Genomic DNA, 14539 nt, shown 5'->3' on the forward strand with positions numbered 1-14539 from the left:
ACTACTTGGAATAATAAGAATTGATTAAAAGTATTGTTGTTGATGCCTATTATGTTCTAGACACTGGACTTTGTGCTATTTATAGAAAATTAATTTAAAAAATAGATATGAGGTCTTCCTATGTGTCTGGTTTATTCTAAGAAATGAGGACACAGTGGTATATAAACCAAAGATCCTACCCTTCTTTTCTCATGGAGTTTATATTCTCACAAAATGGAGAAGAAACAGACACATAGTTGGTGGTGATAAGTGCTATGAAGAAACATGCCATGTTCTTGTATATAGATTAAGTAAATAAAATACAGAGAAGTTAACTAAGCTGCTCATAAAAAACAAATCCAAATGAAAAAATTCAAAATTCTAGCATAGATTTTCTGGCTTCAAAGCCCAGGAATGCTCTTTCAGCTAATTACACTTGATCCTTCTCATGCATGCACATAGTACAGCTTTTTGGTAGCAGAATTGTTCTAGCTCTAGTGAGTAAAATTGTTGCAAAATGCAATAATTTTATATTATAGAGCAGTGGTTCTCAAATGAGAGACATTTGACAGTGTCTGGAAACATTTTTGGTTGTTATACTGGGGTGGAAGGGTGCTAATGGCATTTAGTGGGTAGAGACTAGGGATGGTACTTAATATTCTACAACATAGAACAAAGAATTATCTGGCCTTAATAGTGCTTAGATGAGGAAACTGTGCTCTAAAGCCATGCAACTTGTAAAAGGCCAGAAGAGCCAGACATCCACATAGGTAGCTCAGGACTCAGGTGGGAAAATAACACATTTGATCTCTTAGTGACAAATGATCAGATTAATTGTTCAGCATCATCCTGCCATTGACATTTTCAGATCCTTCTAAGCCTGAAGTACTCCGGGTACCAACGCATCCTTCTCCCAGCAACCCCTTTCCTTCCAAGCTGCTATAGGATTTTGAGAATTGAGGAATTGAGGAAGTAAAAATAAGAAAAGAAAAGGAAGGAAATGGTGGAGTAAAAAAATGGAGAGATAAACTGAAATATAAGCAGCTGAAAGAGAAACTTGGCCAAAAAGTATATGAAAAACTGCTCAACCTCACAAATCATCAGGGAAATTAATGCAAACCACACACACAATAAGGTATCATCTTACCCCAATTAGAATGGCTACTGTCAAAAAGACAAAAAATAACACATGCTGGCAAGGATGTAGAGAAAAGAAAACTCAAACACTGTTGGTGGGAAAGGTGAATTAGCATGGCTATTATGGAAAAGGGTATGGAGCTTTCTCAAAAAACTAAATAACTGTATGGTTCAGCAATCCTACTACTAGGCATTCAATCAAAGAAAAAAAAGTGTATCCAAAGATTACCTGCACCCCCATGTTTACTGCAGCACTATTCAGAATAGCCAGGATAAGGAATCAACCTATGTGTCCATCTACTAATGAATGGATAAGGAAAATGTGGTATGTATACACAATAGAATATCACTCAGCCATTAGAAAGAAGGAAATCATGTCATTTGCAACAACAGGGATGGAACTGGAGGTAATTTTTCTAAGTGAAATAAGCCAGGCACAGAAAGATAAATATTGCATGCTCACTTTTTTGCTAAAAAAGGTAATCTCACAGAGGCAGCGAGTAGAATGGTGGTTACCAGAGGCTGGGAAGGGTGTTGGTAAATGGGGATTGAACAGTGGCTGTCTAATGGGTACAAACACACAGTTAGAGAAAAGGAATAAACTTTAGGGTTTGATAGCACAATAGAATGACTATAGTTAACAACAATCTATTGTATATTTTACAATTACTAGAGGAAAAGATTTGCATTGTTCCTAACACAAAGAAATGATAAGTGTTTGAGGTGATGGATATCTTAAATACCTGATATGGTCACTACACATTGTGTGCATGCATCAAAATGCCACATGTACCCCATAAGTATGTACAAATATTACATATCAATAAAAAAGAGAGAGAAACTTCAATGGCCCTCCCTTACGTTTCTCCTTCTCTTTCTCCCTCCCATTCTTTCCCCAGCTCTCCCCCTTCCTTTCTTTCTTTCAACAGATATGTACTGGGTATTTTTACTGTGCTAGGCATTGTGTATAGGTAACTATTCCCTGAGAGCACTTTATTATTAATAAGCATTGTACTTCACAAAGTACTTATACCATCTATTATCTTGTTTGAACCTTTCTAATAAACACATTTCACAGATGAATCAACTAAGGCTCAGGGAGCATATGTGAACCTGTGTGGGTAATGGTAGCACAAGAACTCAGGTCTGTGCTGTTCTTTCCTCCATATGCTGCTGGAATAAGTATTAAGGTTACGGGGATATGTGGCTCCACATTGCCCAATAGTTACAAAAGTGTCAGAATTGGTGTCAATTTTGGGTTATTTTTTAAATGTGATGCATGATCATAGGCATTCTTAATGAAACCTACTCAAAATACTAAAATGCCTGTTTTAAGGAACTATGATTAAGTGCCAAACAGTAACTGAGAGAACTCATCTAATCCCCCCAAATATCCTGTGAGCTAAATTGGTTTCATCCCGGTTCTGAAAGAGCATGAATAACCTGGGTAAACATGACTAAATTTAAGGGGAGTTTAACAGTCAGAAAAGCAACAGAAAAGAAAAACTTTCTCTGTTGAGTGACTTTCTAATTGTGCTATTTGTAATATTAACTGATATTTAGCCATGGGTGTGTAAACGGTACCCCTAATCACAAATTTTTATCAATTTGGGTCCAAAAAGTTGGTACATAAACAACCAAGATTAACCCACCTTGCACATATGCTAAAAGGTTTATTCATATCATTCATTTAAAGAAAAAGTAATGATTTTTGATTGACTGGTTTAAATCCAAATATTAATATTAGGCCAGCAACTGTTACTTTGGGGAATTCATTCATTAGAAAAACGTATATTCTACGAAGCATGCCTGCTCTCTTCTGAGTCAGACTACCTCTTAGAGTACTGGCTTTGACTGATGTGGTAGAATATTAAAGAGTTCTGGCAACCCCTAAGTCATGGATCTGAATCCCCTCTTATTCAGAAATTACATCTTAACATCATTTGGGACTCTCTTGGGAAATGTAAGATGCAAGCTTCATAGAAAAGTTGGAGCTCTCTCTCTCTTCCCAGTTAACAGCAGAACTTGCCCTGTGTTCTAAATTCTGTCTCTAAGGTAAACAAAACAGAGGTGATCCACTACAACCAAATTAAACCAGCATCTAAGGCTCAGAAGAGTGTGGACATCACGTGGGAGGTAAATTTGTCAAATCATATAATTTATGTCATTTTTGATTTCAAGATGAATGAAGACTTGGTGAAAGTCTTACTTCTAGAAAGGGTGGCTTGAAACCTCAACAGAAAAAATGAAAGTTAACCAACCAGCTTAGCTATATTTATTTAAAAATTATTAATTAACTGTATAAAATTGTATAACTTGAAGGGATCTAGACATAGACTATTTTTAATTTGGTGACCTAGTATTAGCAAGAACTGGATAAATTTTCATAAAAATGAGCTTGAAGGAAGTAGAAATGAAAAGATTAGAAAAATAGAAGTTTTTGAGGTAGACTTGCTCTAAATATTTGGGGGTGGGTTGGGATGAAGGTACAAATGGAGAACCTTCTTACTTGCATCCTGTCTCTTTTCTCTTCCATCTGGCACTGTAAGTAGCTTCTTGCACCGCAGTCACCATGCACAAATTCCATCTACTCACCTCATGTCTGCCTCTTGAGTCTAGGTTTGTATGCTCTACCCATGTGGTTTCCCCTTAAAGATGAAATTTAGGAGTCCTAGAAGGCAGGAGCATCGTCTATAAGGAAGAGGAATTATAGATAGCCTGAATTCTTGGTTTCATGGACTCTTCCCCTCTGTGTAGGGGCACAGATGGAAGAGGTCCTTAGAGAATTCTAAACTGAGGAGGCCAGGACACAGAGCCTACTTGCTAGATCAGAGGAGTGTATCGTATGGGTGTATAAAACAATAGCCTTCACATATGAGAGGCTCCCATAGTTAGGTAGAAGGAATTAGTGTAGCTAGGGAGAAGAATGGGAAATTAGACACAGGACAGAGTTAGGGCTAATATTTTGAAGTTACATAAAGAAATATTTTAGCTAAAGGCAATAAAAATCTTCTTTATCCTTAGCACAAACTGGAGTCTGCAGTGGAATGGAATGAGCCATGTCATAGAATACATACCTCTATAACGAAGGGTTGGAACAGAAACCAGGTGACAATCTGCCGTGGGGTTACATAAGGGATTCCTGCACTAGTTAGACATAAAGTAGACAAGAGTTTCATAAACTTGAACTCCATGGTGTCCCTGGTAATTCAGTGGAGCTACCTTTGAGAGCCATGGAGAAATAGGGTGGGCAGCTGAGGAGGTAGGAGGTTGAGGAAGAGTTATGTTTAACATGTGGCACAATATGCTTTTATTAAAAGTTCTTTGCCTTTGAAAGCCTTGAAAACTACCAGAGAACATGATCTTTGAAATTCTGTCCAACACTAGGATTCCATGCATTAAGAAAGTAGAAGTAGATTTCATCACTGAAAAATGTCAAATATAATAAGAAGTTAGACAAAATGAAAAATATTCATCATTATAAATTTGAACAATATTCCATCAAATATGCCACTTCAAAGTGCTCTAAATTTGTAGACTAAGATTTCAAGATACTATTTTTTCAAATTTAGCACATTTAGTACAATTTTGTTCGTTTTAGGTTACATAATTTTATTTTTAGCTAGTTTTTTAATTAGAAAAATACATGTTTATGGTTTAAAAAATTACATTGTGAGTGTAAGTTGGAAAGTCTTCATACCTTTTTTTATGTCCTTACACCGTGTTCTACCACCCACATATATATTAACATTTATTGTATTATATCTGTCCAGAATTTTTCTATGTATATCCAAACTTCTGTTATGTATGTCTACCTTATTTGAATTAAAACTTTAACTAAATATTAATAAATACAAAAGATATATAACACATATAAAGTTTAAATAATAGTAAATGCCTAGCATCCAATACCTTTGAAGACCTCTGTGTGCCTCCTTCTTGATGGCATTTCTCTCCCTCTCTGAAACCTGGTGGGAAACACTAGCTTTGATTCTTGGTTTCTCATTTCCATTGTTTTTTTTTACAAGTAGTTTTGCCCCATAAGAATGTGTATCTAAACTTATAATATTTATTATTTTAAATTTTATATAATGAAGTTTGTATTCATTATTTTACTTGTTTATTTTTATATTGAATTTCATTGGTTTTCCTCTTTAATTCCATTTTTCTCCTTTTTACAGTTTCTGTGCACTCCATTTCCATTATTTTAGTAGTTATTATAGGTATTTTAACATGAATATTTAACTGTTTCTAAATTTACTGTTAATAAATATCTTTACCTTTCTTCATAACAAAACTTTAGAATGTTTTGAGTTCAGTTACTTGCCTTCCAACTTTTATGCTATTATTTTTCAGTATTAGAGCTTTATTTTCATTTTAATCCCACAATATAGATATAATATTGTTGTTAGACACTGTTTGCTTAGATCCATCTGCTTATCATTTTTTGCTTACCATTTTGTCTTTTACCTTACAAATTCTGTCAGTAGTCATTTTTTAATCATTTTCTTCCTGAACTACATCTTTTACATGTTCTTTCAAGAGGGTTGGTGCTTAACTTTTTCAGATTTTAGTTTTTCTTAAATGTCTTTCTCCCAAATTCTATCAAATTTTGACCTAATGCTTGAAAGTCATTTTCATTGGATCTGTATTTACAGAATCACAAGTTTGCTTTTATCAATACATTGAAGATATATTTTCTTTTTTTCTAGTTCATAATTACAATTGGAAAGTTATTTTATCTTTGGTGTACTACAGTTTAACTTTTATGCTTTTGGGGTGTGGATTTCTTTTCATTTATTATACTTGGAATTTATTGTGATTCTGAAAAATTTACATATTTTACACATTCTGGAAAGTTGGTAGACATATCTCTTCAAATAGTGCTTTTCCTTAATTTTCTGTATTATTTTCTAAGAATTTTAAACCTTCTCACTTTATTCTTATCTTTATCTTCCAAATTTCCATTTCTTTATGAAGCATTCTATGTATTTTTCAGTTCTCTATTATAATTCACTAATAACTCTCTTCATCTGTGTTTATTCTGTTATTTATTTTATCCATTCATTTTGAAATGTCAACACTTAATTGTTTTATGTCTTCAAATTCTATTTGGTTATGTTTCAAGTCCCTCTGGTCATAGTATAGACTTTTATTTTTGGTAATACTTTTAAAACATCTTTATTTCTTTGAACACATTCAGCATACTCATTTTCTGATTCTCTTAGGAGCCAAAATTCAGCATACTCATTTTCTGATTCTCTTAGGAGCCAAAATTCAGCATACTCATTTTCTGATTCTCTTAGGAGCCAAAATTTGCTATTATTTCTATGGACTTAATGCTTATGATGATGATCTATTTCTTGTTTGTTAGTGATTTTTGATTGTGAACTAATTTATGGGAAATTTTTCATGAGACCTGGGTTTAAAAGCTGTGTCCCTCCAGAGAAAATTTGGGTTTGTCTCTGCCAGTTGCCTGGGGGTCACTATCAAACTCAAATAAATGACTCTCTTGAGATTTTTAGGAAAACAGATTGTTTAAATTAGGTCTGCAAACATTCATACTTGTTTTTAGTTACAAAATCTCTGCTAAGATTTCTTGTTGACACTTTTGTGGGGTGATTTTTTTTCTAATTCACTTTTTTGGTAAGGATGTAAATACTTGGATACACATATTTAGAAGGGGTTTCCTATTAGCTGTTCAGCCTAGGACAGAGTTCATTGTTTTGTCTCTTATCATCTACAGCTATCAGTTCCATCAGAATTAAAGTTTAAGAACACCACATATGGGAAACTAGTAGTATCAGAACTTACTTCCTTCTCTGAATTCTTATATATCTCTATTTTAACTTTTGATAATTTTACCTATTTGTTCTCAACTTAGCATATAACTATTATAGCTAGCATTATTTTGTTATTCCTAGTAAGCAAATTTTTCAGGTATCTAGTTCATAATACTACCCAAAATTAATGTTTACTCTCCAAGAGTTTATAATAGTTTTTCATACTTTTATATAAACTTATATTTTCATTTAACAATATATTCAACCATCTTATTAGTATCTTTAGATTTACCTTATTTTTAAATGGGTAATATTAAATACCATGAATAAATGATCATTTAACAAGTCCCTTACTGATAGATATTTATGTTGTTCTCAGTTTTTTGTTATTTAATACACAAAGGTCAACATATATGTGTTAGCATATTTGTATATCTAGATTAAATAAATATAGTTAGAATTGCTAGATCAAAGGATATGGTACTTAAATTTTGACATTTATTTTAAATTTGCTTTTCAGGGTTTGCAACAACTAATTTGAGAAAGAAAGAAAAAATCAGTGTGCCTGAATCCCTGTTACCTTTTATCTACATTGGGTTTTATGAGCACAATATTATTAATTTGAGGAATAGTTTGTTTCTTAACTTTATTCAAGCATTTATTCCATAGAGATAAAACATATTATAGAAACATGCATGGGATACTTTCAATAGATATTTTTCATGCCAGTTGAGGGATTGATTTGAGACAATTGCTCTCACATTTGACTGTGAAATATAATCCATTCAGGGCAATGCCATCAGATCTCTCATCTGATTGTGACTGTCCTAATTGTTTGGAGGGTGCTGAGAATGAGTCTGATTGGAATTCCTGTTTCAACAAGAGGCATAATGGCTCTTTATATTCAAGGTCAAGGAAGAAATCCATGCCTTCTTCCAGCATGCAGTGCTCTCCTTCTCAGTGCTGTTCCATCAGGCCAGAGATTGATAACAAAGGTGATCCAGCATTTCTTCCCTCAGAGAAGGAAAGGCTCGTGGAGTCTTCTCCAAACAATCATCTCAATCTGAGCCCCGAGGATACCACAAGGAAAATCAGATCATTGAGAGAGCCGACTATCCAAGAGTTACTGAGGGAGTTTGGGGATTTTGGGAAGATCCAACCAAACTCTATGTCCCTGGGCTACTTTAGAGATCAGGTGGTTATGAAGTTCAGAAGAGCTCTGTATTATTCTGGAATTTGGGTGACACATGTCCAAGGCTACAAACTTCAAAAGCACTTTTCAGCTAATTATTTCAAAAGAAATCCTGATTGTCTACAGCGACTGGTTCCCTGGCTGAAACGGGAACTAACGGCTGTTTATGGAGATTATGGCTACACAGTGAAGAATATTCTAGCCACCATCCTCCATCACATGAAAGAACATGATCTGGACAGTGAGTCCTTCATTCACCTCCTGGAACCTTATCTCCTACAACACACCCACCATTTCCTACATGAGTTTATCAGTTTTGTTCATTCACCTTATAACATGGAGACCTATGATCAGCGAGCCATCTATCAGTGCCCTGCAGTTTCACCATGGGTAAAAGAGAAGTCCATTGCATCAACTCCTGTTTTGCCTTTGCCTAAGGATCATGCTCTACTAGTATCTCAACAAAATACAAAGCAGTCTAAAGACATCCAGGGTCACTGGAATGGAGAGGAGAGGCCTCTATCAGGCTTGAAACAGTTTTCAAATGGTAACTCTTCCTTGAAAAAATCTGAAATCCCACCAGTCTCTCATAAAACAGCAAGCAAAATCCATGATTGTGTCAAAGACAAAGCAGAATCAGGCAACCACACAGGCACAATTTCTACTAATAATATGTTCCTGAATTGGGCTATCCCAAGGGAAAGGAGCCCAGGTTTATCGAATGGTAAAAAGAAAGTTCAAGAGAAAAAGACAGAAAGAATAAAGTCACCTCCTGGTCATGGCCATGATCTGGGAAAGTGTGAAACAATGCCACGCACCTTCAGTACCCCAGCAATTTCTGTGCGACCACAGAAGTACAGTCTAAGAGAAACAAGGGTTTCAAGCCTTAGCCAGAAGGTAAATTTCCAGAAAAAAGAAGAAGAAAAAAATAAATACTCAGAATCTTCACCAAAGATCTTTCAAAGACTGCCCAGAGAAAGATCCCTAAGCTGCAAATCCAGAAACAGGGCCCCTTCTTGCAGTTGCATTTCAGAAAATACCCTTTCTCCTACAAGAGATGGTAGAAAGCTGAGTTCTTCCAGAAAAAGGAGGATGAAGTGCAGACAATCCTCCCAATGTGTAGAAGTTGGTTCACACTTCAGCAGAAGAATTCAAAGACAACTAAGGCTCAGTACTCACAGATCCAAATCTTGGTGTGTTGGACTTAGAAAGAGATCTGTCAGCAGGGAATCAAGTACTCACTCTCTGAGAGGAAGTCACAGAAGTGAACACTTCAATCAGAATACCTACTGTGAGGCCTTAAAAGAGAAGAATGTGCATAGCAATGAATCAAAACACAGGAGGGCATCTTTGTCCACAGTCCAATATGTGAAGCTTTCTTCAACTGCTGGGAAGAGACCCAAATGTCCTTCTAAAGGTACAGGTGCTTCCCAAGTGGGAAGCCACTGCAACAGTCCCACGTTCCCACAGCTAGAGAAACACAAATTCATGAGTAAACAGGAGATAAAGCAAAAAAACACATTTCCTAGAAATAGAAGAACCAGAGCAGTGAGGCACAGAAAAAACAAATGCCAGGATTCAGATTCACAAAGTACAGAGGAAGTCAGTGATGAATTGAGGGATCTGGATGACCTAAGACAATGAGCAGTCTTTCTGAATATGCACCTTCCTGCAGGAGGTAAATCCATGAAAAATAGAATCTGGGTTTTCAGAAATGTCACTGGGTCAAGAATGAACATAAAGCAGACACAGTATCATAAATATAGGGGTGCAAATTGTTTTGAAAGGCAAATCAGTCTACTTAATTAGCCACCAAGAATCTTTGAAAGTATGAATATAATCTAAAAGCATTACTAAAAAGATTTATCATATTACTTTGTAAAATGAAAATAAAAGCCTGATTAAATTCAAAGCTCAACATCTCATTGGAGATAAATGCATATTATTAAATTGGTCATATATATAAATATTATTTCTGCCTACTTTTTTCTTATGAATTGAATTCTTAAAATACTTGATGTATTTTTTAGTTTCCAGATTTAAGTATAAAGATTATCCAAAGTTCTAAATTCCACAAAAAGTATACCAACAATAGAAGTCTAAATTTCTTAAGAAAAAAATTATGCATATTAAGTATGTTTCTAAACACAAGTGTTATTTAAAATATATATATATATATTTAGGTGTATTATGTTCCAGATACAATGCATTTTCAATCCCTAGAAAATAAGATAGGATCCTTGTCTTAAAATACAGTTATTGTCTTCAAGTATGTCATAGTCTAGTTGTGAAAAGAGATGTAAATAGGTAAAAATGAACATCTATGGGCCTTTTGGCACAGCTTTCCCTCTCTCCCTCCTCTGAAAACTATACCTCCACTTGCCCTCACATCGAACCATCTTCATTGGAAGCTGCCCTGTTCTTACATATCTCTGATTCCTCACCCACAGCAGCATGATCCAGTGATGGTGGCTATACTTGAGCCAAGCTAGTCATAGTATTTTGCCCCTCTGGCCACACAACATGGTACTTCTCTAGGATTTTTCAAACTGGCTTTGAGAAAAAGGGTCATTCTTTCTCTCTGGTAGCAGATGGTGAAAGATTTAAAGTTCAGACACTATCAAAAACCATATTTCTCAGTTTGAAAAATTCAGTTTAAAGAAAGAAAGGAGAAAGCTAAGAGAAGAAAGCCACACAAGTCATGAGTACAGAGTCTTGGAAACAGGACCTGGGTCTTCTAGAAGTTGAAATGTCATCCTACCTGTCATATGGCTTTATTATTTTAACCTTTCCCTAAGTTTTGTGTCAATACATTTCCTCTACGGCTCCATTATTAAATCAGAATTTCCAGTCACTTGCAATCAAACAATTCCCTGGGAAGTGGCGCAGATGTCTGCTAGAGAATGAGTGGGGAGCAAACAATTCTCTTGGGAAGAGAACAATTCTCTCTCTGCCGAAGGCTTCTTGGGAAGTAATATATGGGCATGGTCTTAAAAGGTAAGTAGGAGTTAGCCAGGTGAATTTGTTGGCAAGGGATACCGAGAAAAAGTACTGACTTGAAAAAAAGGAAGAAAAATAAAAATGTTCCAGAACTCCTATTCTAATACAGCTGGAAAATCCTGAGAGATACACTGAGAAAGGAGGCTGAGGCCAAATTGTAAACAGGAATGAAACCAGACTTTCTAATTCCAAAGCAGTCACAAAGATCCTAAAGGTGGCACAAGACTCAAAATTCAAATTCATTATTTTTAATCATTTTATAAAATCATTCCAGTACCTTTTTTTTTTAATTCACCCTTTCATCAATATAAGTGAGCCATCTACCATCAACCATGAGTTAAACCTTTCATGGCAAAGATTCATGGAAATATATGCAAAGTCTTGAAATTAGAAACAGAAAATCAATTGTAATAATTTAGAACACCACAATTAAACAGCAGTTGATAAAAAAAAAAGAAAGTAAATATTATTGTGGTCAAAAGTATATGTATGAGCCAGCAATGTTAGGCTGCATTTAAAGTTGTAGAGAATTTCCCTGGGTATGGAAAGCCAAAGTAGACATATATATAATCACAAGTGAATGTTCTGTAGGGGAGTATATTTCTCTGAATGATTTGGAGAGTAAATCTAGTTTCTTTCAAGGTTAAAATTCCAGAAGGGTGATTTCTACTTAATCACAGAAAGCCTGTTTTTTTCTGAGGGGTCATATGGTTCTGTTAAGAGTAGAGCAAGAGGCTGGTGGAGGAAAAGACCTCTCATTCTTGGAAGTGTTCCTGAGGGGCTGGATCCCAGTGATGTGGGAAATTAGACTGGATGTTTTCAAATTCCCTTCTAACTCAAATATTCCAAGATTCATTAAAGAGTCACGGAAATTTGCTAATGAATCAAAAATATCATCTCCTTAAATATGGCAACAGCTTTTCCTGGATGAGAAAGAGGAAAAACACCGATAACACAGTACCAATAACTAATACTAAATATTGTCACACATATGCACAATTTCTATGAGGCATTACTTTAATCTACATTTTATGGATGAGAAAAGCTAGTAAGTGTCACAGTCCAATTCAAACCCAGACTCAACTCCAGAGTCAATGATCTTAAACCCAACTTGACACTACCTACTTTTTAACTGCTGCTGCATTTTTCATTTACCTCTCTTTCATATCCTCTGGTGAACACATTCACAAATGCTATGGTGTTTTACTTTTACAGCAAGGTTGGTTTAATTATGGTTGGTTTAATTATGCCTGTGTTTTCAAGGAGAAAAATGACTTTCAAAGAGGTGATATCCTAACAAGCAATAGAGCTGAGAGTCAAACTACAGGTTCTGACTGCCCATGTTTTGCATTTTCCTAGCTTACTCTGGTTCACTGAGCTTTTCAAATCTAACTCAGAAATACAACTCTTAATCACAAAGTCTTCTCTCCTACTGAGAGCACTTTTTTCTTCAAAATCCAGAATACTGCCATAATCATGCAGGATAAGGTGCTAAGGAGTCACTTCTATTTATTTATGAGGATAAAAAGCAATCCTTTTTGCCCAAGTTCACCCTGACTTGTCCTTTTGATGCTAATGGGGTTCACCTCAGCCAGCTGGGAAAAGGCAGGTGACTGATTTTCAATACATACGCTTCAGTTCACACAGTATTTTCTATGGCATTTGGTTCAGCTGAAACCTTAGAGGTCCAGGGCAAGTTTTCATCTCTGTCCTTGACTCTCTAGAGATTTTTAGGCTGATACACCTTGAGGTACATTTCATCTGACTAATGAAAAGCAGATAAAGAGAAATGAGGTGTATGACGATACTTGAGAGTCATTTTCAGGTGTGGATATAAAAAAGCATTGGTTATTAATACTTAATATCTTTCCACTGTACGTTTCTTAGCTTACGTGAATTTATCAATCCCCACAGCGACAGCTTAGGAAAGGCCTTCCTTCTGTGTTCACCAGAACCATTGGAGTATCCTCCTCCTATCTGGTCTTCCTGCCTCTGGGCTCTCTCTCCAGATAATCATCCACACTGCTACTGTCATTCTAATGAACAAATTTATTCATGTAATTTCCCTGTCTAAAATTATCCATTGGTTCTCTGTTGTATAGAGGATTCTCTAGCCTCAATCCATTTCTCTGTCATTTATTCCTCAAAGACAAAACACACAAACACAGACATGCATACAAATATAGTATGCACAAGAACATACATATACACACCATCATATCTGCATACATTGTCTCTTATCCATAGAATAGATCGTAACTTCTCTATTTTAGACAAACACATTCCCTTCACAACACTTATTCCAGTGTCCTCCAAATTGTAGTTGTCCAATAAACATATTTCTTCTAATTGGTTTAGTGTTATTGATCTTAATGATATTGGATAAGTTAACTTCTCTGAAATTCAGTTAGTACTGAAATTGATTGAATCCCTTTTTGGACTGCTGATCTGATGTTCTGTAAAGCAATGTCACTGCCTTGCATCTGAGCCTCCCTCACTATTTTCTGTGCCAATGGTTTTGACTGGACTCATCTTGTATACTCACCTAGTCTTCTTCATCACATTGTTGGGATTTATAATGGATTTTAAATGGTTTACTGCCCTGTTATATAATTTGGAGTTGATAGCACTCTACTAGAGGACCTCTAGATTTCCTTCAATTTCTAATATTCTATGAATCTTTGATTTTTTAACTAAATTAAATATTCATATTGAAGTGATTATTGAGCTACGGGGAGTATTGTATACCTAAGTACTGATAACAAATTTTGTCACATGATTCAATATAAAATTTTAGAATTTTGTTTGGTAACGCTGTCTTGAACACTTTTGTCTCATTAATATATGGTCTATGAAAGTGAATTACAAAGTACATGAACACAAGTGGCTTCAACAGTTTCAGTAATATTCTAATTGTAAAGCTGCTTAGTGGGTTGAAGATTTACTTAATATTTTCCCAATTATCAAGCTGTTAAAGGTGAACAATCACTTTTTTGTGCCATCAAACTTTTATTGTAATACCAAAAATACTTATTTTGCCATTTTTATCTTACATGTCTGAGTTCACTCTCCCCTTCCACCTGCCCTAAGAATGAGAGCTTCTTTAAGAAAAGGACTAAGTCTGGCATATAGTAAGTGCTTAGGGGATGCTGACTAGATAAATGAATGACAAAGGACACAAAACAAAGTTTTGGATGTGAATTGAGTAGGATGAGTGGTGTAAGAGCCATTAGGAGGAAATAGTGACTCAAGAAGGGGACCTCCCATGATTCAATGTGATCCATTCCAATCACTCTTCTGTATTAGAACCTGAAAGTCAATCGACTGTGCCCATGCAAATAAAGCCCAAGGAGATCCTGAAGACAACCTTAAGTAATCATTTATTTAGTAGGAAAGTCTCTGTGTAATACATCAAAAGATACTACCTACTCAATAAAAATTCAGAATC

At 35.3% G+C, this 14539-nt stretch overlaps 1 protein-coding gene across 3 annotated transcripts; it reads left to right on the plus strand.

Moving 5' to 3' along the window:
• Positions 1-3170: 3170 nt before the first annotated feature.
• Positions 3171-10051, plus strand: LOC105865319 (E3 ubiquitin-protein ligase Topors-like). 3 transcript variants are annotated; one of them, XR_012922193.1, is made up of 3 exons: positions 3171-3252; positions 4141-4224; positions 7809-7895. XR_012922193.1 is itself a non-coding variant. In XM_012753788.3 (3 exons), the coding sequence occupies exon 3, from the start codon at positions 7693-7695 to the stop codon at positions 9733-9735; it is 2043 nt and encodes a 680-aa protein (XP_012609242.1). In that variant the 5' UTR covers positions 3171-3252; positions 4141-4224; positions 7420-7692; the 3' UTR covers positions 9736-10051. The 3 variants fall into 3 exon arrangements, 2 of the variants coding, with proteins under 2 accessions (XP_012609242.1, XP_012609243.1); XM_012753788.3 differs by having other exon boundaries at positions 7420-10051; XM_012753789.3 differs by lacking the exon at positions 4141-4224 and having other exon boundaries at positions 3194-3252; positions 7420-10051.
• Positions 10052-14539: the final 4488 nt, after the last annotated feature.

This window comes from Microcebus murinus, chromosome 12, assembly GCF_040939455.1.
Source record: "Microcebus murinus isolate Inina chromosome 12, M.murinus_Inina_mat1.0, whole genome shotgun sequence".
Taxonomy (NCBI): domain Eukaryota; kingdom Metazoa; phylum Chordata; class Mammalia; order Primates; family Cheirogaleidae; genus Microcebus; species Microcebus murinus.